At 41.8% G+C, this 25,145-nt stretch overlaps 2 protein-coding genes across 2 annotated transcripts in view; one reads left to right on the top strand and one right to left on the bottom strand.

Annotated features, from left to right (window-relative positions):
- llgl1 (LLGL scribble cell polarity complex component 1) overlaps positions 1-8,872 on the top strand; it is a 97,578-nt gene extending 88,706 nt beyond the window's left edge. Inside the window, exons 21-23 of the mRNA XM_072268535.1 lie at positions 1,505-1,599; positions 4,730-4,853; positions 7,223-8,872. Coding sequence (XP_072124636.1) covers positions 1,505-1,599; positions 4,730-4,853; positions 7,223-7,232 — 229 coding nt within the window. The 3' untranslated portion in view covers positions 7,233-8,872. The remainder of the gene's footprint in view (positions 1-1,504; positions 1,600-4,729; positions 4,854-7,222) is intronic.
- A 9,422-nt stretch (positions 8,873-18,294) lies between these two features.
- The window catches only part of flii (FLII actin remodeling protein), a 61,072-nt gene continuing 54,221 nt past the window's right edge, over positions 18,295-25,145 (bottom strand). The window contains exons 25-30 of the mRNA XM_072268534.1: positions 24,873-24,933; positions 21,690-21,818; positions 20,940-21,046; positions 20,428-20,533; positions 19,562-19,627; positions 18,295-19,001 (exon numbers count right to left, since the gene is read on the bottom strand). Of these exons, the coding sequence (XP_072124635.1) occupies positions 18,867-19,001; positions 19,562-19,627; positions 20,428-20,533; positions 20,940-21,046; positions 21,690-21,818; positions 24,873-24,933 (604 nt within the window). The 3' untranslated portion in view covers positions 18,295-18,866. The remainder of the gene's footprint in view (positions 19,002-19,561; positions 19,628-20,427; positions 20,534-20,939; positions 21,047-21,689; positions 21,819-24,872; positions 24,934-25,145) is intronic.

The following is a 25,145-nucleotide window of genomic DNA, read 5'->3' as shown; positions in this document are numbered from 1 at the left end:
ATAGGACACTCAAAGCTGCTGTGCAGGTTGACAGTGTTGTTAAGACGGCGTATGATGCGTTGGTCTTTATCAACCTTGGGATTGAGTTCAAGATCTGTGAGGTAATGTTACAGCTATATAAGACCCTGGTCAGACACCACTTGGAATACTGTGTTCAATTATGGTCACCTCACTACAGGAAGGAAGTGGATATGAGAGAGAGTGTGGAGGAGATTTACGAGGATGTTGCCTGGATTGGAGGGAGTACCTTATGAGAATAGGTTGTGTGATCTCAGCCTTTTCTTGGAGTAACAGATAGAGGTGTATAAGATGATGAAGGGCATTGGTCGTGTGGATAGTCAGAGGCTTTTTCCCAGGGCTGAAATGGCTAACATAAGAGGGCATAGTTTTAAGGTGCTTGGAAATGGGTATCGAGGGGATGTCGGGTAATTTTTTTCACACAAAGGGGGGGTGGATGTGTGGAATGCCCTGCCACTGACGGTTGTGGAGGCAGATGCAATAGGGTCTTTTAAGATCCCCTTAGGTAGGTACATGGAGCTTGGAAAAATAGAGGACTTTGCACTGGGGGAAATTCTAGGCAGTCTCTAGAGTAGGTTACATGGTCTGCACAACATTGTGGGTCGAAGGGCCTGTAATGTGCTGTAAATTTCTACGTTCTGTGTTCCCTAGGGATCTGGGACCCCTGCACTACTTGGATGAGGAGTGTTATTAATTTTCAGATGACATGAAGGTTGGTGGTGTTGTGGATAGTGCAGAAGGTTGCCGTAGGATATAACAGGACAGAGATGGGATGCAGAGCAGGGCTGAGAAGTGGCAGGTGGAGTTCAATCTGGAAAAGTATGAAGGTTGAATTTCAAGGCAGAGTACCGGGTTAATAGCAGGATTGTTGGCAGCATTTAAGAGAAGTTTGAACAAGTGTATGGAAGGCTACGGTCGAGGGGTGGGTCAATAAGGCTAGGCAGAAGGAGAGTTCAGCATCGACTAGATGGTGGGCCAGGGGACCTGTTTCTATTTAGTACTCTTGACTCTAAATCCAGGATCATCATTTCAATGCAGTGTTAATGAGAACTGAAACTACAATACATTGCTTCTATCAAACTGTTAGAAAGCCAGTGCAACAGAAGCAATGTATTGTACTTTCAGTTCTCATTTCTGTATGATCATTATCACCTTAAAATGCTGCATCTTCTCCTTTAGCAACTTGATTGGGATGACTGAATTCCCAGAATGGCAGGTTCACAAAGATGGAGCAATAGAATTTGATTTTCAAGGTTCGTGATACAAAGTGACACTCTTGATGTAGTCTGGGCAAGTTGTGGCTTTGCATCTTGTTTGTTGCCAGTACGTTGTAGGGAATATATACTGAGCCAGGTGGTGTCTGTAGACAAGCTCCGTTTGAGCACAGCAGCATGTTCGCTGGATTCTTGCTGATCTTTTTTATCTTGGTTTTGGCTTCCATTGTAGCTTCCTGCAGTAATTGAGATTTTCCTTCCTAAATATTCAGCAATAACTTGCAGGGATCGCCCAAGGTGAATCATTCCAATGGAATGCACAGGGTTCAGAACAAAGAAGAAAACAACTCGCTGGGCGCTACTGACGGTATGTCTCGCTAGCCTCTGTCTTTGGGTGATGCTCTCTCAAACATCTGCTAGAAGCTATTCACCACAAAGCTTGGGAATGAATGGAAGAACTTTGAAAGCAAAACTGAGGAAGAAATTGGAGTTCATTTTAAAAAGCAAAAACTGTGTTAGATGAAGCTGGAAGAATTTTAGAATAGAAAACCAGTCAAGGGACATGAGTACAGGGCTTTTCCTCACCGTAGGAACTGTGGCTTCACAGCTGAAATTCTCCTTAACCAGAAAGAAGCAGGGACCTGAAGCTAATCAGGGCTTGGTGTCTGATTTACATGAAAAGCCTACAGAGACTTGAGTTTTCCAACTTGGCGAGGAGCTTCACTGTCAGAATGAAATGTAGCTGGAGGGCAGGATCAGGAATTGCAAAATCCTAGGTTTACATCGTGGGAGACCATTCATCCCTTTGTCTGTGTTGGTAAACCCACTTTACCCAGCCTGGCACCTCATGACTCAAGTACACATTGAAGTCAGGTTTAAATGTGAAGAGCCCCCACCATTTCAACAGGGAGTGGATTTTAGGCCCTACTCACTCTCTGGGTACAAGTATTTTTCCTCAGCATCCCTTTAATCCTTCAACCACTTACTTTAAATCTATTCTCTCTGGCCTTTAACTGCTGCTGAGGACAATGGATCTCTCTGGTGTACTGCTAGGTTCTTTAAATATATGCACTTCAGTTAAGTCTCCTCTCCATTTGTTCCAGATAAAAACAGCCTGAGTATATCAAGTCTTTCCTTTATAGTCACAGTTTTTGGGTCATGGCATCATCCTTGTAAATGTGCTTTGCACCCTCCCCAGTGCATACACATCTCTCCCACTGCATCAAGGACTATGTAATACTCAGAGTTCTAATCAACATTGTTTGCAGTCCTGTCTCTCAAATTCTTTGTTTCAACATAGCTTTTTCAGCCACCGTATTGAGCTTTTAAAGATGTATTGATGCACATTCCAAGGTCCATCTGTCCTTTCACACGTGTTTTTTATCCTTTATTCATATGCTGCATGGTATTTCTGCAAATGCAATGTCTCTGTCTGGACTGAATTCAGTTTGCCACTTCTGCCCAACTGAAAAATCCGCCTATAACTTCCAGTGCTGTCGAGCTTTCCTCCTCACTAAAACCACAAGGTCCATTTGTGCACTTGTGTGCAAATGACCTCATTCATCCAAAGGAAGTGAATATTGAATCAATAACCTTCCAGTTGCAAAAAAATTGCAATTAGCTTTGTTTCCTGCCACCGTCCAACTTGGGACTAATTTATCACTCACCTTAATTCCATGGGAGTCACTTGGATGTAGCTGATCTAATAGACTGCAGCTTCATTTTTGCATTGTTTGGAAGTAGGAATTCCTTGGGCACTTAGAAAATGCAATAGCTAATGCAGTGAGGAGGAAAGGATGGTAAGATTTTATTTTTTATTGTGGAGTAGGCCCTTCTGGCCCTTAGCTGCACCGCCCAGCAACTTCTGACAACTCTGATTTAACCATAAAATATAGGGGCAGAAGTAGGCCATTCAGCCCATTGAGTCTGTTCCACCATTCAATCATGGGCTGATCCAATTCTTCCTGCCTTCTCCCCATACCCTTTGATGCCCTGGCTAATCAAGAATCTATCTATCTATCTCTGCCTTAAATACACCCAAAGACTTGGCCTCCACAGCCACTCGTGGCAACAAATTCCACAGATTTACCACCCTCTGACTAAAGTAATTTCTCCACATCTCTGTTCTAAATGGACGTTCTTCAATCCTGAAGTTGTGCCCTCTTGTCCTAGACTTCCCTACCATGGGAAGTAACTGTTCAGGCTTTTTAACATTTGAAATGTTTCCAAGATTCCCCCCCCCCCCCCACCAAATTCAGCCTCAAATCCATTAAACCCATAGTCCAAATCATTGACATACATTATAAAAAGCAGCGGTCCCAACACTGACCCCTGTGGAACTCCACTGGTAACCAGCAGCCAGCCAGAATAGGATCCTTTATTCCCACTCTCTGCTTTCTGCAGATCAGCCAATGCTCCACCCATGCTAGTGAGTTCCCTGTAATTCCATGGGCTCTTATCGTGCTAAGCAGCCTCACGTGCGGCCTTGTCAGAGGCTTTCTGAAAATCCAAGTACACCAAGTCTACTGTATCTCCTTTTTCTACCCTGCTTGTAATTTCCTCAAAAATTGCAGTAGGTTAGTCGGACAGGATTTTCTTCCAGCTGCTTCCAGCTGCTCTGTAATCTCATCAATTCCAACAACTTCCCAACCACTGATGTCAGGCTAACGGGTCTATAGTTTTTCTGCTGCCTCCCACCCTCCTCAAGTAGCAGAGTAACATTTGCAATTTTCCAGTCATCCGGTACAATGCCAGAATCTATTGATTCTTGAAAGATCATTGTTAATGCCTCTGCAATCTCTCCAGCTACTTCCTTCACAACCGAGAGTGCATTCCATCAGGTCCAGGAGATTTATCCACCCTCAGACCATTAAGCTTCCTGAGCACCTTCTCAGTCGTAATTTTCACTGCACCTACTTCACTTCCCTGACACGCTTGAATATCTAGTATATACAGTAATGTCTTCCACTGTGAAGACATGCAAAGTATGCATTCAGTTCGTCTGCCATCTCTGTGTCTCTCATTACAATATCTCCAGCGTCATTTTCTATTAGCTATTTTTCTAACCCTAACCTAAACATGGGACAATTTATCATGACCCAGTTCATGATTGGGAGGAAACCATGTGTTGAACTCCAAACTCGGACACCCCAAGGTGAATAGTGTTGTGCTAACCGCTATACTACTGTGGCGTACACAGCCAGTGGTTTCTATCCAGTTGTACAGGGAGATGAAATTGAAAGGTAAGATTAGGCTTTGTACCAATTCTAGATGTAGGAAAAGGCCAAGCCTGTTTGATCACATTTTTCAGTCAGTTGGAAAGCATGTTCCTTCAGTGGCTTTTTTCAATATTTTTTTTGTAAGCCCTAAGTTATTGTGGTGATGGATTAAGTTGTTAATTTTGAAGAGCAAGAAACTATGAAGTATAAGCAGGCTGTTTTTGAACAATTGGGCATTATTAATTCCAGTATAAAATTGTCTGCTTATCTTGTGAACAGGAGTGATGGATAATTTCTCACTGGCTTTGTCTCAGACACCACTCGACTCCCCCATCAGCAGCACTGACATCACCCTTGATGCGAGTGGTGACATGACAGTGGAGGACGTGAAAGACTATTTGCCGTGAGTATATTTTGCCATGAGATGTGGCAGTGAGTGGGGGAGGGATGGTGGTTAGGGTTCAGGTCTCCACTTCATTTCTACTATTGCTTGAAAGTGGGAATTCAAAGCTTTGGCCATTTGAATAATTTTGTTGTCATTGCTTCTGCAATGACTCGGCTGCAATCTCTGTTCTGTAGGGATCTGTCTGTTTTGCGTACCCCTAAAGGGGGACGAAGATGAAGCTGCAATTTGCTTCAGAACTGCTTTATCAGTTCGTAATCCTACATTTTAAAGATCTTCCATAGAAGGCCTTTGTGATCTCATTGTGTAACATTATCATTGTGTTTCAAAGATCCCAGTGTTCTCCATTGCACTGTGAAATGGTCTGATTGTGGTGTAGTCAAAACAATACTCCTTCAATGGAGCCAAAAGATCAACAATTATTATCCGATCCGTGGTTTTGGTTTGGTCTTGCATAGTGCTGACAAACAGAAGGCCAGATATTAATTTTTGTGAATTACTGATTACATCGTTCCTGTGGCTTTCCATTTCATTCCATGGAGCAGATTTCACAGGTTGGAGAATGACACCCTTTCATGTGATGACTTGTGGACAGATGAGAGAGATGTGGTGCACGGGCAAAACTGATAATGAATCTCATTTCATGTTGTTGCAGTTCTCTTTTGATATAGTATCATTTCTTCTATCTGCTTGCTCACTTTATATACTCAAATTCCAGATACCACCTATTGCTCTCCTGCTTTTGCCTATGAGGTGCCCAAAGAGGCAGAGATAATGAACAACCAATGCCATTAACCCCATGTACTTTCCCACTTGCTCTTTATCTCTCTGTGTGATGTTATTGTCAATGATTCTTTCATCACAGTTATGCTGATGGTAATGTTCATGCCTACATTACTTTAGTTTCAGCTTCCCTTTTGTCCATCCTGTCCATGGCCAGAATGTAGATTATTGGACTGTATGTTAGAGGAACGCTACATTGAAGCATGTGGATTAGATTTGTCGATGTGTTCCTCACAGCGTTGTTTTTTTTTGCTTTAGGCACACTTTCATTGTTGGCATAGCAACCAGGGGGCCCATTGCCAGGCTAATTTGCTATTAAATCAGTGTCCTGTAACTTAAAACTGCTTTGTTCATCATCTGTGACACAACAGCATGAGCTGCCCAAATGAGAAGTTGGGGAGTGTTGATGTTCAAAAGCCAGCAGCATTTATGACTGATCAAATAGAAGCTTGAATCTGTTGACCAGGAAAGAGTTGATACCTGGCACTACTACTGCCAGAAATACTCTGAGCAGAGTATCCATCAATGACCTCTGTACTCACAATTTACTTTTGACCTCCCCTTTCTTCCCCCAGGAACTGACTATACTATATGTTAGAATATGGGGAAACTACAAACTTGCTTTTCCATAATCAGATGGGAAAAGAGCCAAGAAATCTGTCCCCAAGTACTTGCACAGCAAAGTGTGTGTTTGCAGACGTTGAGGCCAGGTTACGTAAGAGTCAGTTGTTTTCTAACAAATGAGTCCACTGGAGATTTAGAGCTGATCGCATAAACCAGGCCTATGAGAGACGGGAGGACTGTTTTCAATTTCACTACAATATCCAAGAATTACAAGAGATGACAGTTTTTAAGTTCCCATGAGATGAATTAGCCTTAAGAAGAGGCAAGTGCAACTCAGTTTAAAGCCAGCTATTGTAACTTTGTTCTATTGCTGCTTGGTGTTTGCTGTTCAAGATGACTTCTTTTCTGCTATCTTCATGGCCTTGCTCCCTAATCTCCTCCCTGTCGCAGCCCTTTCACTGCAATATTGAGCAGCATTCTATCTAGTCTACCTATGAGAATAAAAGTACCCATGCAGAGTTCCATGCTTACCTCCCCAAATCTCTGCTCTGCTCTTCAGTGTGTTTAACAGTTAACTATTTAAGTTTGTCTCCCTCCTTGCTGGATTCTCCTCTCGTGCTTTAGATGAACCTCTATCTATGTAATTGGCCTTTCACTCTGTCTATCTGCACTGCGCTGTCTCTGGGACGCTGTATTTTGCACTCTCTCCCCCACCCCACCCCCGTACTACCTTGATGTTTTTGTGTATGGCTTGCAAAGATTTTCATTAATAATAAACCAGCTGCTAACAATTTGTGTTTGTGTAGTACCTTTAACCTGCTGATTGTCTTGAAGTGCTTCACAGGAGCCATTAACAAAGGAAAATGGGTGATTTCACTGTCAGTTACTGGCTGATTTGGTTCAAGCAGAACTGAGTCACTGATTTAAGTGAAAAGAGGAAAAGTGACCGATTTGGGTTCAGTACATCTGCTGAATGTGTGAAAGACTTCTGTGTTTGTAATCTGGAATCTCTTTGTTTTCAGGGACTGTTAATGGAATGAGGAGCTTTGGATACCTTGCAATGTGACTGGTTAGCTGTGCAGAAAAGGGAATATTATCTACCTTGCATTGGGGTCATGGACATCGATTTCACGGAGGTTTAAATTGTCACAGCTTCTGTGCCAAAAGACATTTTCTTCTAAGACTATTATCTGAATCTACACGTGGCACCAGTGGCCTCCGACTTGCCTTCATTCTTACCCAACACTACACACAGATAACTTTATAAAGACTGAATTTCATATGGTCAGTGAGGGACCCCTCTGATATCATGGCTGGAAAAAAAATCCAAAATTTGACAGGAAGAAACTTCGAATTTAGAAAGTTGATCATCAGTTTCCCCACAAATCTGCCTCTCTAAGAATCAGCTTTAAATGACATAATCACATTCTGTTTCCAGACTTTGAAAAGGAATTAAATTTCAAGGAAGTTTTTGACTCTCCTTTACAGCTTTTCTGTTTTGTACAGAAGGTTTCAATGAATAAGAATCCTTCAGTAGATATTCCTGACTAATGTTTACCTTCCTATAAAGGGTTGAGCAATGATTACTGAAGCCTCTCTGAATTAGCCCTGGGAGAACAGAGAGCTGATTTAGTTTTCCAGTTTGCAGCATAGTAATGGTTGAATTTTGAATGAAACAGGTGTCTGAACCAATTCGGTGCAATCTACACCTTGGAGCAAGTTTAACTATGCTACATTTTAACCACTTTCTGAGATGATGTATAATTGTCCCTTGACATTCAATGTAATTCGCCAATGCACTTGCACGTTCAATGGGCTTGAGGGTGTGACTAACCTCACTGTAGCATACATGCATTCTACAATGCCAGGTTTAGATGGCATATGACCAGTTTTAAGCTGTTTTTAATAATTCAACTGTACAGTTTTCAATAGCTAGACTCAAGCAATTTTTATGTTCGGCTTTCATCTGAATGTGTCAGTAATAGGGGTTCCCCTCTCCACCCCTCCCTAATACCTGTGCACAAAATGGAAAAATATCTTCCTGGGTTCTCCTATTTTTCTAGCGTTGATCATCAAAATGACAGTGGTGCGATGACCTTTTCTACAATTAGGGAATAATGTTTTAACTGCTTGTTTCACACAGTTTCTTCGGATAGAAGAAGAAATCTGAAATTGTTCTCAAAGTTTGATGGTCTTAAATCATGTTTAATCATTTTCTGCTGTTGCTGAATCTCATTACCCTGGATATCATATCTAACTGTGCTTCCAACAGTGTTACATAGGTCACATCTCTTGAATAGAATGGTATTGCACTGGTGTGATTTTTGTCTTTAATTTTACTGACTGTCAAGCAGAATGGTACAATTTATTTGTAAATATGCCTCCTTTATTTTTGAAGGATTTTTTTTGCAATTTCTACAGGGCTGCTCACAGGATTGTTCCCTTGTGTGGAAAGCGGTTGGTACTTGCATTCTTCTGTCTGTACTTGTCATTATTAGACACTTTGATATTGACTCCGCAGGCACTGTGAAAATTCCAGTATTTTTTTAAGACTGTGCTGTTTACAATACCATTTTCTAGTAGAATGTGTGCTGTTGAACAAAAGCTCATTACATTATCTAATGGATTTTGCTTTTAACAGTAATAAAGCATCTAGTGTCTCATGAACTTAACTCACTAGTGCTAGCTTTTTTCCTAGAGCTCTGAAGGCGAACTATTGTGGAGAGGGTAAAGATAGTCCATCACACAACAGAACTCGGCACTTCACTCTAACCAGTCATTACTAATCCCATTTATAAGCACCTGCTGTGTAGATCATTCAAGTGCTTGGCTCAATAATTGAGAAACCTTTAAACAGTGACATTCCCCTTCAGTTGCTTTATGTGGAACTCGAAGATTAAAAACCTACAAATGACCTGTAGTCAGAGATGACAAGGGGCAAATTGAAGATCCAGTTGTGATAAAGGATCCTTGACTTGAAATATTACCTGTTTCTCTTTACACAGATGCTCCCTGATCCAAGTGTTACCAGCATTTTCCTTTTTTAAAAAACAAAATTTCAGGTGTCAATCATCTGCAGTTGTTTTGCTTTGATTTTAAAGGGTAACACCCATCCATTGAACATACTTGAAGGGGTCTTTAACCACTGAGCAATGTTAATGCAGTTAAGGTGAAGTCCCTTGTAATCAATAGTCAAGGAGTTTTTGTATGGAGCCTTAAATGCAGCTGATGGACTGGCTATTCCTCTGTAATTGTTCACTGATTCTTCCCTGTCTTGTGCCCAATCCCTAAGACACAAAGAAGGGACCTAAGAAATAGGAGCAGGAGTCGGCCATCTGGCCCGTTGAGCCTGCTCCACCATGCAGTAAGATCATGGCTGATCTGGCCATGGACTCATCTCCACCTACCTGCCTTTTCCACATGACCCTTATTTCCCCAACCATGCAAAAATTTATCCAACTTTGTCTTAAATATATTTACTGAAGTAGCCTCCACTGTTTCATTAGGCAGAGAATTCCACAGATTCGCTACTCTCTAGGAAAAGCAGTTCCTCCTCAGCTCTGCCCTAAATCTACTCCCCCGAATCTTGAGGCTATGTCCCCTAGTTCTAGTCTCACCTACCAGTGGAAACAACTTTCCTGCCTCTGTCTTATCTATCCCTTTTCATAATCTTGTTTCTATAAGATCTCCTATTCTTCTGAATGCCAGAGTACAGTCCCAGGAGGCTCAATCTCTCCTCATAGTCTAACCCCCCCCCCCCACCCCTTTAAAGGCATCCGTTAGTCTTGTAAGACCATGGATCTGCGCCTGGAAAGTCTTCACTCTCCAGGGTGCAGGCCTGGGCAAGGTTGTATGGAAAACCAGCAGTTGCCCATGCTGCAAGTCTCCCCTGTCCACGACACCTGAGTTGTCCAAGGGAAGGGCATTAGGACCCATACAGCTTGGCACCAGTGTTGTCGCAGAGCAATGTGTGATTAAGTGCCTTGCCCAAGGACACAACACGTTCCCTCGGCTGGGGCTCGAACTCAAGACCTTCAGGTAGCTAGTCCAATGCCTTAACCACTTGGCCACGTGCCCCCCCACCCCACGCATCACTGGTATCAACCTGGTGAACCACCTCTGCATTGCCTCCAAAGCCAGTATATCCTGCAAGTAAGGAGACCAGAACTGCACACAGTATTCCAGGTGTGGGCTCACCCTGTACATTTGCAGCATAACCTCCCTGCTCTAAAATTCAATCCCTCTAGCAATGAAGGCCAACGTTCCATTTGCCTTCTTGATAGCCTGCTGCACCTGTAAACCAACCTTTGTGATTGATGCACAAGCACTCCCAAGTCCCTCTGCACAGCAGCATGTAATTCTGGACGTGCATCTGAGGGAAGGTTGACACCATCCAATTTAAAGTAAACCACTTGCGCTGCACCTACCACTCCAAGTATTCTCCCTTCTACCTGCACACCACAGCTGAAGTCCACATCTATGCAATGCATTAACTTGTCCATACATTATTACCTGCCATAAAACACAGCAGCAGAATGAGGCCATTCAGCCTGTCGCGTCTCCTCCGACATTCCATTATGACTGACTTGTTATCCCTCAACGCCATTCTGCCTTCTCCCCATAACCTTTGATGTCCTGATAAATCAGGAACCTATCAACCTCCACCTTAAGTATACCAAATGATTTGGCATGCACAGCTGTCTGTGGCAATGAATTCCACAGATTTGCCACCCTCGGGGTAAAGAAATTTTCCTCATCTGTTCCAAATGGATATCCCTCAATTCTGAGTCTGTGCTCTCTGGTGCTAGACTCCCCCCACCCACCCCCCAGTATAGGAAATGCCCTGTCCACATCCACTCTATCTAGACCTTTCAATATTCAATACATTTCGATGAGATCTCCCTCATTCTTATAAACTCCAGCAAGTAAGGGCCCAGAGCCATCAAATGTGTCTCATATATAACCCTTTTCGTTTTGGGATCATTCTTGTGAACCTCCTCCGAACACTCTCCAATGCCAACACGGTCTTTCTTGGGACCCAAAACTGCTCACAATATTCCAAGTGTGGACAGACCAATGCCCCATAAAACTTCATTATGTTCTTGCTTTTGTAATCTAGTCCTCTGAAATGAATGCTAACATTGCATTTGCCTTCCGTGCCACATTCAACCTAGGTAGTCCTCCATACCCCTCCAATCTATGTACCTATCCAAACTTAAACGTTAAAATTGAAATCACATCCACCACTTGCGCTGGTGGCTCATTCCACACTCTCTCAACCCTCAGAGTGAAGAGGTTTCCTCTCGTGTTCCTCTTAAACCTGTCACCCTTAACCCATGACCTCTAATCATAGTCCCACCCAACCTCAGCAGAAAAAGCCTGCTATCTATATCCCTCATAATCCATCTTTCCTTATAACTCAGGTCCTCCAGTCCCAGCAACATCCTTGTTAATTTTCTCTGTACTCTTTCAACCTTATTTACAATCTTTCCTGTAGGTAGGTGACCAAATCTGCATTTAGTACTCCAAATTAGGCCTCACCAATGTCTTGTACAACCTCAACATAACATTCCAACTCCTGTACTTGGGTACTTCGATGAATGAAGGTCACTGTGCCGAAAGCTTTCTTTATGACTCTATCTACCTGTGATGCAACTTTCAATGAATTACAGACTTCATTCCTATCTACTGCACTCCTCAGACCTCACCGCTGCCTGTGTAGAACTACCCCAATTTGTCCTCCCAAAATGCAACAATTCTCTGCATTAGATTCCATCTGCCAATTTTCACCCCATTTTTCCAGATCCACTGCAAGCCCTGATGGTCTTTCTCACTGTCCACTACTGCCCAATCTTGGTGTCATCTGCAAATTTGCTAATCCAGTTAACTGCATCATCATCCAGAATGTTGATATAGGTGACTAATAACAATGGATCAGGCACCACTCCCTATGGTCCTAGTCTCAGGGCTATCATGTACAACCATTCTACTGCAGCCAATGCCTGCTCCAATTTACTACCACATCTTGAATGCCAAGCGACTGAACCTTCTGGACCAACCTCTCCTGCAAGACCTTGTTGAATGATTTGCCAAAGTCCGTGTAAACAACAGCCAACATCAACTTTCCTGGTAATTTCCTTGGGGGGAATGAAAACTCAAGATTGGTTAGACAGGACTTACCATGCACGACACTGTGCAGACTATTCCTTATCTGTCCCTGTCCATCCAAATACTCATTTATTCGGTCCCTTCCAATAACTTTCTCACTACTGTTGACTGGCTTACCAGCCTATAATTTCCTGGCTTACGGATCAACATTAGCTACATCCTATCCACTCCTACCGTCAAATTGGCCTTTCTCCAATTTGGGTCTGGTCCATGGGTTGAGATTCTGTCTCCCATATTTACTTTGAAACTAATGGCATTATGATCATGAGATGCAAAATGTTCTCCTGCACAAACGTCACCTGCCTCATTCCCTAATAGATCGGGTATTGCACACACTCTCATTAGATCTTCAATGTACTGATGAAGGGAATTTTCCTGAACCCATTTGACAAACTATCCTATCTAGTCCTTTATAGTATTGGTGTTACAGTCACTATAGAAAGTTAAAATCACCTACTATCTCAACCTTGTATTTCTTGTCCACAATCTCGCTAGTAATTTGTTCCTCTAAATCCAGCAGACTTTTTTCCTTGTGGGGGGGGGGGTCTATATATAGCTCAATTGACATAGTCATACCTTTCTTATTTGAGTTTTACTCTTGAGGTCTCAGTCTATCCTGATTGAGCACTCCTGTGAACATTTCACTGACTAGTAACGTCACTCATCCCTCCCGCGCTGTCGTGTCTAAAACAATTGTACCCCAGAATGTTGAGCTGTCATTCGTGTCCCTCCTGTAAGCAATTCTTACTAAGGGTTACAATATCGTAATTCCATGTGTTGATCGGCCTTTCCCACAATACTGCTTGTCTTGAAATATACACAACTCATTGCATTAGTCGCACCCTGCTCAACCTTTTGATTTCTGACTTTGAGGTCTTGGCAACATCTGCGTCCACAACCTCTCCACCATCTGTTCTGGAGCTTTGGTTCCCACTCCCCCTGCAACTCAATTTTTAACTATCCCGCCCCCCCCTCCCCCGTGCCATACTAGCAAATCTCCCCGCTGCGATATTAGTTTAACTAAAAACCATCTCTTCAGGATAGGTCCCACCTTCTTTGGAAGAGAGCCCAATGATCCAAAAATCTGAAGCCCTCTCTCCTACACCAACTCTTTAGCCACGTGATAAACTGATCTTCCTATTTCTGGCCTCACTTGCACATGGCACAGGTAGCAATCCTGAGATTGCAACCCTGGAGGTCCTGTCCTTTAACTTAATACCCAATTCCCTGAATTCACTTCGTGGCCTCTGTTGTGGCCATTGGTACCTACGTGGGCCACGACCTTTAGCTGCTCACTCTCACACCTAAGAATGCTGAGAATTCGGTCCCAGATATCACGGTCCCTGGTACCTGGAAGGCAGCATACGATCCAGGAATATTGTTCTTATCCACAGAACCTTTTGTCTGTACCCCTAATGAATCCCCTATCACTAGGCCTCGCCTCTTTTTCTCCTTCCTGCCTAACTTCTGAGCCAAAGAGCCAGACTCGGTGCCTAAAAGACCTTCAGGAAGATTTAGCAGACTCTGGAAGATTTAGTGACACCTGCACAAATATGACCTTCATGGAACAGTCATTGGAAGAAAACCTTTCCTGTGTCTTCACCACAAAATTTTGTGTCAGAAGTTTGCAAAGGAACATCTAAACAAGCCTGATGCATTTTGGTAAAGTCCTGTGGACTGAAGAAGTTAAAATAGAACTTTTTGGCCGCAATAAGCAAAGGTATGGAGGAAAAAAAAGGTGCAGAGTTTCTTGAAAAGAACCCCTCTCCAACTGTTAAGCATGGGGGTGGATCGATCATGCTTTGGGCTTGTGTTGCAGCCAGTGGTATGGGGAACATTTCACTGGTACAGGGAAGAATGAATTCAATTAAATACTAGCAAAGTCATGAAGCAAACATCACACCGTCTGGGGGAAAAAACAAGCTGAAGATGAAAAGAGGATGGCTTCTACAACAGGATAATGATCCTAAACACACCTCAAAATCCACAGTGGACTACCTTAAGAGGCATAAGCTGAAGGTTTTGCCATGGCCCTCACAGTCCCCCAATCTAAACATCGAATATCCGTGGATAGACCTCAAAAGAGCAGTGCATGCAAGATGGCTCAAGAATCTCACAGAACTAGAAGCCTTTTGCAAGGAAGAATGGGCGAAAATCCCCCAAATGAGAATTGAAAGACTCTTAGCTGGCCACAGAAAGCGTTTACAAGCTGTGATACTTGCCAAAGGGGGTGTTACCAAGTACTGACCATGCAGGGCGCCCAAACTTTTGCTCCCGGCCCTTTTCCTTTTTTGTTATTTTGAAACTGTGAAAGATGGAAATAAAGTAATCTTGCTTAAAGAAATGGGTCATCTTTAACTTTATGCCTTTTGGAAATCAGGTCATCTTTTACTCGCTTAGCTATTCACAGTAACAGAAATTTTGACCGGGGTGCCCAAACTTTTGCATGCCACTGTATAAAGAAGAAATCAATAAATAAACTATAGCTTTTTGCCTTTTCTCATTCAAGCCTCTTCTTGCTGAAGCCTCAAATCCCCACTCTTTAACACTGTCCACTTCAATAACAGCAACCTCCTAGCCCCTGCCTTTTTTAATTGCCCTTGCTAATGAATCCCCACCTCTGATTGGCTGCTGTATCAATGCTAAAACTTTGTGAAGCATTGTTTTTAAATGCACACTTACCTGTGAATCACCTCTCGCTTCTGATCTCTGAGAAAAATCTTCTGCAGACACCCTGCTTCCTCAATACCACCTGTCCCTCAGCCTATCTTTGTATCGTCCACAAAGTTGGTCATATGTCATCAATTCCTTCATCCAAATCATTTGACGTGCAATGTGAAAAGTGGTCCCAATACCAGTCTCTGTGGCACACCACTAGTCACCAGGAGCTAACCAAAAAAATGCACCCTTTATTTCCACTCCTTGTTGCCTGCCAATAATCTAATCTTCTATCCATGCGTTACCTTTCCTGCAATATCATGGGCTCTTGTTAAGCAGCCTCCTGGCACCTTGTTGGGAGACTTTCTGAAAACCCAATAAACAACATACACTGACTTTTTTTGCTTTATTATATACTGTCTGACTTTTATCAGCCTCAGTTGCCTCATCCTACCTTTAAAATACTACTTCATCTTTGGGATGTATCTTCCCTATGCCTTCCTAATTTTCCCCAGAAACACCAATCATTGCAGTTCTGACATCTCTACTAGTGTCCCTTTCCACTCAGCTTTGGCCAGCTCTTCTCTCTTGCCTCTTTAATTTTCTTTACTCCACTGTAATATTGATACATCGGATTTTAGCTGCTGCTTCTCGTGGAAGGGTGAATTATCATTATGATCATTGTCTCCTAAGAGTTCCTTCAACTTAAGTTCCCTAGTTAAGTCTGGGTCATTACATAACTCCCAATCCAGAATTGTTGTTTCCCTTGTTGCTCTAAAAAGCCCTGGGCATTCTACATATTCTCTCTCATAGGAGCCAGCACCAAGCCGATTTTCCCAATCTAGCTGTATGTTGAAATCCACCTCACCCCGCCCCCCCCCCGACTATCATGACTTGCCCTTGTTACATGCCTTTTCTATCTCCCATTGTAATTTGTAGCCCATATCCTGGCTGAACAGAGGCCTGTACAAAACTCCCATCAGGATCTTTTTACCCTTGCTGTTTCTTAACTCCAGCCACAAGGATTCTACATCTTCTGTTCCTATGTCACCTCTTTCTAAAGAATTGATTTCATTTTTTTAAAACAGAGGCACTCCATCCTCTGCCTACTTGCCTGTTCTTTTGGTACAATGTGTATCTTTCCTCCTCACTGATTGATATGGAAAGCATACTGAAGGTTCTCAGCAATCCCCTCTCCCGTTGACCTAAAAGGAGTTTGGCGAGCTTTTCACTTCAAACTTTGCAAATCTTGTGGCTCATTCCCAAAAATATTCATTTATCAGTGAATGGCAATGTTGTAAAATCGATTACCTTGATTATAGGTTTTATTAGTCAGATCACGTTGTCTTCTCTGTGCCTGCAGTCAGGTTGATCCTTGAATTACAATAGTAGAGACTCAACATGTGTGTGTTACCTGAGACTGGAGGTGAAAGCTACAACTAATGAAGGCTCTGATACCTTTCTATCATGGCACACCTTATTTTCCTGCTGCAACCATATTTGTTCCCTACTAATTTTAAGGTTGTCAGTGATTTATATTGCCTAGAATTATTTTCCTACCTTACTGGCCTTGAGCAGTATGATCCAAGGACTTTGCTTTTACTGCAGTTTTTTTTGTATATAAACAAGTTCTGGATAGTCTGGAGGGTTATCAGAGGTTACAGGTTGACAGTGATAGGATGCAGAATTGGGCTAAGAAATGGCAGATGGAGTTCAACCCAGACAAGTGTGAAGTGGTTCATTTCAGTAGGTCAAATTTGAAGACCAAATATAATATTAATGGTAAGACTTGGCAGTGTGGAGGATCAGCAAGATCTTGGGGTCCATGTCCATAGGACACTTAAAATTGCTGCACAGGTTGACTGTTGTTAGGAAGATGTATGGTGTGTTGGCTTTCATCAACTGTGGGGTTGAGTTCAGGAGCCGTGAGGTAATGTTACAGCAACATAAGACCTTAGTTAGACCCACTTGGAGTACTGTGTTCTGTTCTGGTCACCTCACTCCAGGAAGGATGTAGATACAGTACTATACAGTGAAGAGGAGATTTAAAAGCATGTTGCTTGGCCACTGAATTATAGGAAAGATGTCAACAAAATAGAGAGAGTACAGAGAAGATTTACTAGACTGTTACCTAGGTTTCATCACCTAAGTTACAGAGAAAGATTGAACAAGTTGGGTCTTTATTCTCTGGAACGTAGAAGGTTGAGGGAGGAAACTTGATAGAGGTGTTTAAAATTATGAGGGGGATAGATAGAGTTGACGTGGATCGGCTTTTTCCATTGAGATTGGGGGAGATTCAAACAAGACATAAGTTGAGGGGTGAAGGGCAAAAGTTTAGGGGTAACATGAGGGGGAACCTTACTCAGAGTGGTAGCTGTGTGGAACGAGCTTACAGCAGAAGTGGTTGAGGCAGGTTCGATGTTGTCATTTAAAGGTAAATTGGACAGCTTTAAGGACAGGCAAGGAATGGAGGGTTATGGGCTGAGTGCAGGTCAGTGGGACTAGGTGAGAGTAAGTATGGATTCAAGAGTGTGCTTTATGAGAGTAGGGTTGAATGAACTTGGCCTTTTTCTCCTTGGAGTGACAGAGGATGAGAGGCATTGAGCGTGTGGATAGCCAGAGGCTTTTTCCCAGGGCTGAAATGGCTAACATGAGGGGGCATAGTTTTAAGGTGCTTGAAATCGGTATCAAGGGGATGTCAGAGATAAGTTTTTCCCAGAGTGGTGGGTATGCACTGCCAGTGACTGTGGCGGAGTCAGATACAATCGGGTCTTTTAAGAGACTCTTAGATAAGCACATGGAGCTTAGAAATAGAGGGCTATGCAGTAGGGAAATTCTAGACAGTTTCTAGAGTAGGTTACAGTGTCAGCATGACATTGTGGGCTGAAGGGCCTGTAATGTGCTGTAGCTTTCTATGATCTATAATTATTACATATAGCACTTGAGTAAGAACAATATTATTCCTTCAGAAACTATATGCTAGCACTTTGTTTATTTTCACAAATTAAATAACTTATTACATGTCAAAAATGTCTTAATAAAATTGCTTTGACATCACACCAAGGCTAGTTTGTGATCACCCATTTTCAGGGTAAAATAATTCTAAATGCCCAACTATAACTATTCAAGATCACAATGGAATTCCTTAGCTTTGTAACCATATAATAAAAAAAATGTAACACTGGTGGTTCTTGTATGCTTTGGCTAATGCAAATTGTACAATAATCAAATTTTTATTACTTTTCTCGAAGTTATAGACCACCAGACATTTGAAATTAAATAATGCTTTATTTTGGCACTGACTTTCCTCCCAAAGCATCATTTAAGGTTTTGGCCAACAGGGATTATGGAACTGATTTTCACAATGGCTCTAGTTAAATTTATCAGCACATTCAAACCATTTCAACTGATAGCATCACCCTTTTTATATAATTATGATTTCTGAAGTGCAGACCTGGCACAGTAACATTCTTGAAACTGACAGAGGGAGGAATATTGGTTTCACACTGAGCACCACGTTCGATCACACAGCATGAATCAGGCTGTGCATTAGTGTAGAAAGTTTTAAATTAGGATACACCCCAATTCTATTCCTGATCCAGCAGTAACATCCTTTCTTCACCCAAAGAACATAACTATATACTATCCCAGTTATAGACTAACAGCAGGCTGATCAAGTCTTCAGTGCAGTTCCAGGCAGCTGAATGAAAAAAAAACACTTTGAGCAGAGCAAAATTTTGCTTTAAAAAACATCCTTGTGAGGGCAGACTCCCTCACTACTCATCCTATTTCTGTGTAACGGAATGGTCAAAAAAAATGGCCCATTCCAGGGCAAGTGCTTTAAGCAGGTGGTTTTTTGAAGATACTCCAAGCATGAAAGCAGCGTGTAAAGTTATGGGGTTCATTCCCTTTCCGGACTAGCCGTAATTTACGTGGATGTTCGCTGTCTTTGGCTCTCAAGTGTTGGATATAAACCTATAAAGAGAAATAGCTTTGTTACATGGCTGATAAAGGTTTACAAAAAAAAAATTACAAAATATGAATTAACAAATATGGAAATGTTCAACAGTTTAAATCTGGAGATAGAAATCGTATCAGAGCCCGACTATAACTTGAGCAATTAATTTTAATAATAATGCTTGGAAACAAGCATTTTGTTTATCAATGTGGACTAAAAAATATAAGTTGACAGGTAGTCAAAGAGTTCAAGGAAAGAAATACAAAATTTTGCTCTGATTTACAATTTGTTCTGCTGCATCAGATATAGATGCAGTGGCCGGAGATGATTTAATTCCATGAAAACAGTGGGTTTCTTGAATGGCTTAAATCTTCAAGGCAAAGCTGGATCGATTTCTGTTTGAGGTGATGTAACTTCCCAGAAAGAAACCGGTTTCAATTATCCAGATGAAGTAGGGAGACTGTAACTGGTAGATTTTACACCCTCTTTGAGTTAGGTGTAGATCTTGTGGTTTTGCATTTCTTTCAATGGAATTGACCAGAGTGTCTTTATCACTGTTTGTAAACCTTTCACTTACTTGGCAAGCCTTGAGACTTAGTTTGATCTCCACTTGACTGGTCTGTGTTCCTACCCACATGTAAACCTGAAAAGTCAGAAGAAAAAAAATTCTAAACTTTACCCTTTTCCTAGTATTTTCTATTCTAGCAATAGTACTGTGGTGTCCTACAGGGCATCTACAATGTGATTCCAGCCGTAATTCCAATTTTGCCTTGTGTTCTCTGTGCAACAATGGTACTATTAATCACAGATGATCTCAGCAACACACACAAATACTGGAAGAACTCAGCAGGTCAGCTACATCTATGGAAAAGAGTAAGAAGTTGAAGTTTTGGGTTAAGACCCTTCTTCAGATATTCTTACCTGCAATTCCATTACCCAAATGCATTGTAGGCCAATATAACAATTCCACACATTGCTACCTTGCAACAATACAGGGATCAAAAGACCAGCTCTATTAAGTCCATTTGCATAGCCTTTTTGGAATTGGTTTATTATTGTCAAATCCAAGACAAGGTTTCAGTGTATCCTGATACAAAGAGCTCAAATCATTACAGTGATTGCGATGGAACCAGGTAAAACAATAACAATGCAGAATAAAGTGCAACAGCGAAAGTGCAGTACAGATAAATTAAGATGTAAGAGCATTTTCAATGTTTATATACAACACATTGCTAAGATTCATCCAGTTTGCATTTGGCAGTTGTGTGCTGACAACTGCATCTGTGATTAAGGAACTATCACTTTATATATATTTATAGAGATTATTTCCAAAAACAAGTGTACCCTATAAAGGTGACTCATTTAACTCAGTGCATCACCAAAATAAATTCATCATGTTTAAATTTTAGCTTGGTTCCTCTTTCTCATTCACTCAGTACCAACCTCTTTTCCATTGTCAAGTAACATGATATCATCATCTGCAAGGTCATCCTGACAGAAATCCGAACACTTTTCCGACACACAGAAATAACCTTTCTCATTGGAGCACCTTAAAGGAAGAACAGTGTAAAATGTCACATTCAGTGGTTATCCCACCACTTTTCCAGAACTCAAGCAACATCAGGTAGAGGCCATGGTGCTTAAGTTAGTCTTGTGCAGTCCCACTGCACAGCACTTTAGCTGTAGTCCTGTTAGTTTTCTTCCAATAATCCACTTCTCTTTTCAGAGCAGCTAATGCATCACCTTTCAGAGATTAAACTCTAGATCATGACCACAAATTAAATGTAAAACTCCTCGCATCATGACCAGGGGCAAGCTAACATGACAAAGACTGAAGCTTGTAGCCAATTTCTTGTATAACCACATAGTGCTTACAGGTTGTATCATGGGGTAGCTCAGAACTCTTATGGTACACATAGTCCCTCCCCCCAGCAATAAGATCTCTGCTCACTTACCTAAAAAGCCTAGAGTGCTTCATGTACTCTGCATCTTCATCGTATTGCTTCTCTCCACCTATTCCAACCCAGAAGAAATTCTCAGGCTCCTCACCTTCATTGATTACCTAAAATAAAGCAAATTGGAATCTAAAGCAAAAACAAAAACTGGAGGAGCTTGGTGGGTCAAGGAGGAGCTGTGGAGTTTAACTTGCTCAGTTCTTACTAATGACAAAATTTTATACACCTACTGGTAGCAACAGAATTTTTAAAAAAAAGGCTCAGAAGATCAAGAAATTGTGTAATGGGCATTGTCATCTGCATCCACCTCCTTCATATTACCCAATTTATTTCACGTTCAGTGGATCACAATTATACAATGTAGTTCTAAAACATACGCGGAATTAACTCTGCACTTTGTTTTTAATCAGATAGACCTCATTCAGGTGGCTTATCACTGACAACGATATCCTTTCTCCAAGGTACCAAAATAAAAAGGGAGAAATTACAGGGGAAGCTGGTGAATAGAGAAGTCACAAGAAGAACATTAAAGGAAGGTCTGTCTGAGCCACTGAAACAAAATGAGACTAGCAAGGTGATGGGCTCACTATACACACCAGCTCTACTGAAGCAAAATTAAACATGATTAAGAGGTAATTGGCCTTTGGTTCCCATGTCAATTCAAAGCAACTTTAACTATCTCAGGATAGAAAGTGATTTTACAAACAGAAAATGAAGTATAATTTAAGATAATTTTGAAGGAGCATTCACCTGTTTGCTATATGTCTCATCAAACATATTATTCATGATATCTTCAGCAAGTTTGGCCTCATCTGGGTCCGCTGCACGTCCAACCCAGGTATAGACAATACCTTGGTTATCAATACTCTCAAAGGGAACCTGAGGAATTAGCATAGATAGTATGCAAATAGTATAGATGAATTCCTCATATTGAATATTTAAAGAAAGCACCATTTACATGCAAGAAGCAGGCACTCTGACCAATTTGTGCATGCACTGAAGATGGACAACAAACAAAGACAGCTGAGAAAGCAAATGCAACTCATCCCTGGATTACCACAAGACCAAACAACATAGGAGCAGAATTAGGCCATTCGGCCCATAAGAATCTGTTCTGCCATTTCATCATGGATGATCCATTTCCCTCTCAACCCTGTTCTCGTGCCTCCTCCCCATAATCTTTCACACCGACAAATCAAGAACCTATCAACCTCTGCCTTAAATGCATGCAATAATCTGGCCTGCACAATAGGCTGGAGCAATGAGTTCTACAGATTCACCACCACCTGGCTAAAGAAATTCTTCAACTCCATTCTAAATGGTCACCCCTCTATTCTGAGGCTGTGCCCCCGGTCCTAGATTCCCCCACCATAGGAAACACCCTCTCCACATGCACTCTATCTTCACCATTCGATAGGTTTCAGAGAGATGCCCCCACCCCTCATTCTTCAAAATTCTAGTGAGTACAGGCCCAGAGCCATCAATCGTGCCTCATATGATAAGCTTTTCATTCCCAGAATCATTCTTGTGAACCTCTTCCTCTGAACCCTCTCCAATGTCGGCACATAAGGGCCCAAAACTGCTCACAATAATCCAGTGAGGCCTCACCAGTGCCTTATAAAGCCTCAGCATTGCATCCTTGCTTTTATACTCTAGTCCTCTTGAAATGAATGCTAATCTGCCTCACCACCAACTCAAACTGCCAATTAACCTTAAGGGAACCCTACACAAAGACTCCCAAGTCTCTTTGTACCTCCGATTTTTAATTTTCTCCCCATTTAGAAAATGGTCTAAGCCTTTATTCCTTCTGCCAAAGTGCATCACCATACACTTCCTGACACCGTATTCTATCTACCACTTCTTGCTCACACTCCTAATCCAAGACCTTCTGCAGCCACCCTTCTTCCTCAACACCACCTGTTCCTCCACCTATCACTGTTGTGCCTGCAAAGTTGGCCGCAAACCCATCAATTCCACCATCCAAATAATATGCAATGTAAAAATAATTGGTCCCAACAGCCAGAGGTGGCTCTCTTAATTCCCAATCTTTGCCTCCTGCCAATCAGCCAATCCTCTATCCTTGCTGTAATATCTTTCCTGCTTATTCGGTTTGCCTGCCATTTCTTTGTCCCCTATTACTACCAGTCCAACATCATTTTCCAGAAGTCTACTCTTGACTTTCTTTTACACCTTATATACGAGAAAAGCTAGCCAGCTTCCCCCTCCAACCCCCATGGCTTTTTTTAAAATTGCATTCTGTTGGCTTTTAAAAGTTTCCCAATCCTCTGACTTCCTATTAATTTTTGTTTTATTATATGCTCTCTCTTTTGCTTTTATGTTGGCTTTGACTTCCCTTGTCAGTCACAGTTGTATCATCCACCCTTTGGAATACTCCCTCTTCTTTAGCATGTATCTATACTGCACCTTCCAAGTTGGTCCCAGAAGTTCAGCCATTACTGCTCTGCAATCAACTCTGCTAGTGTCCCCTTCCAATCAACTTGTGCCAGCCACTCTTTCATGCCTCTAATTCCCTTTACTCCGTTGTCATACTGATACATGTAACTAGCTTCTTCCTCTCAAATTGCAAGGTGAATACTATATTATGTTCACTGCCTCCTCAGGCTTCCTTCATCTTAAGCTCCCTAATCGAATCTAGTTCATTAAACAACCAATCCAGAACAGCTGATCCCTTAGTGGGCTCAACCATAAGCTGCTCTAAAAAGCCATCTCATAGACCAGGGGGTCAGCAATCTTTCTGCCTCTGTGGGCCGGATCGCATATTAATGAGCAGACAGTGGGCCAGATAAATGCCATAAAAAACTTGAAATATGGGAATTATCCATTTAAATAAATCTAGTTATGTTTTACCTCAAATAAATAAATAATGCATGCTCATTTGTGCTTAAGGTTGCCTACCCCTGTCATAGACATTTTACAAGTTCTCTCTTGGGATCCAACACCAACCTGATTTTCCCCAAACTAACTATATGTTGAAATCCCCCACAAGTCTTTTCTACCTTCTGTTGTAATTTGTAGCCCATATCCTGGTTACTGTTTGGAGGCCTGTATATCACTCCCATCAGGACCCTTGCAATTCTTAACTCTACCCACAGGATTTTACATCTTCCAATCCTATGTCACTTCTTTCTAAGGATGTGATTTGATTTTTGTTTTAAACCAACAGAGCCATGCCACCTCATCTGCCTGTCCTTTTGATACAATTCATATCCTTGGATGTTAAGCTCCCAACTATAATCTTCTTTCAGCCATGACTCAGTGATGCCCACAACATCATATCTGCCCATCTCTAACTGTGTTGCAAGATGATCTACCTTATTCTGTATACTGTGTGCATTAAAATTTAACACCTTCAGTCCTGTATTTGTCATCCTTTTCAATTTTGTCCCCCTTTTACAATGCAACTCATCCCACTGACTGTAATTCTGCCCTATCATCCGCCTGTCCTTCCTGACAGTCTCACTACACACCATCTCTGCCTGTAAACAAACAGCCCCCCTGCCAAATTAGTTTAAACCCTCCCCAATAGCTCTAGCAAACCAGCCCACAAGGACATTTGTCCCCCTTAGGTTCAGGTGTAGCCTGTCCGTTTCGTACAGGTCATGCCTTCCCTAGAAGAGATCCCAATGATCCAGAAATTTGAAACCTTGCTCTAATTCCTCAGCTACACGTTCACCTGCTAAATAATCCTATTCTTATTCTCACCGGTGTGTAGCACAGGCAGCAATCCAGAGATTGTACACATTCCAGCTGTCTGACCAACACCAATACAATAATACTGCCCCTTAAGGTTAATATCCCATCTTCCAGTAAAATTTTATTCAACAGGCCTAGAAACTTGTACAGTGCCTGATTATACACAGGGCATAGGGTGAGAGTATTACTTCAATTTAAGATAAATTGCTCATAAATTACCTTCAGGATGTAACAAAACTCTGAGTTTAACATACTAGAATCTGTGCTGATCTGAATACACCTGGAAACAACAAACATTCATTAAAATGTGAACTTCATACCTTCTACCCATCTCTGGGCATTAACATTTAAATCAGAGAAGGTGCATCAGAACCAAAAGGACATTATTACAAGAAATTTACAAGCAAACCAAAAGGGGAATCCAGAATAAATCTTTATGCAAATAGTGCAAAGATATAGTTTATGACATACATTCAGGGGAAGTAAGGTTAG

Source organism: Mobula birostris, chromosome 9, assembly GCF_030028105.1.
Source record: "Mobula birostris isolate sMobBir1 chromosome 9, sMobBir1.hap1, whole genome shotgun sequence".
Classification (NCBI taxonomy): domain Eukaryota; kingdom Metazoa; phylum Chordata; class Chondrichthyes; order Myliobatiformes; family Myliobatidae; genus Mobula; species Mobula birostris.
This window is presented reverse-complemented; position numbering and strand designations above follow the sequence as displayed.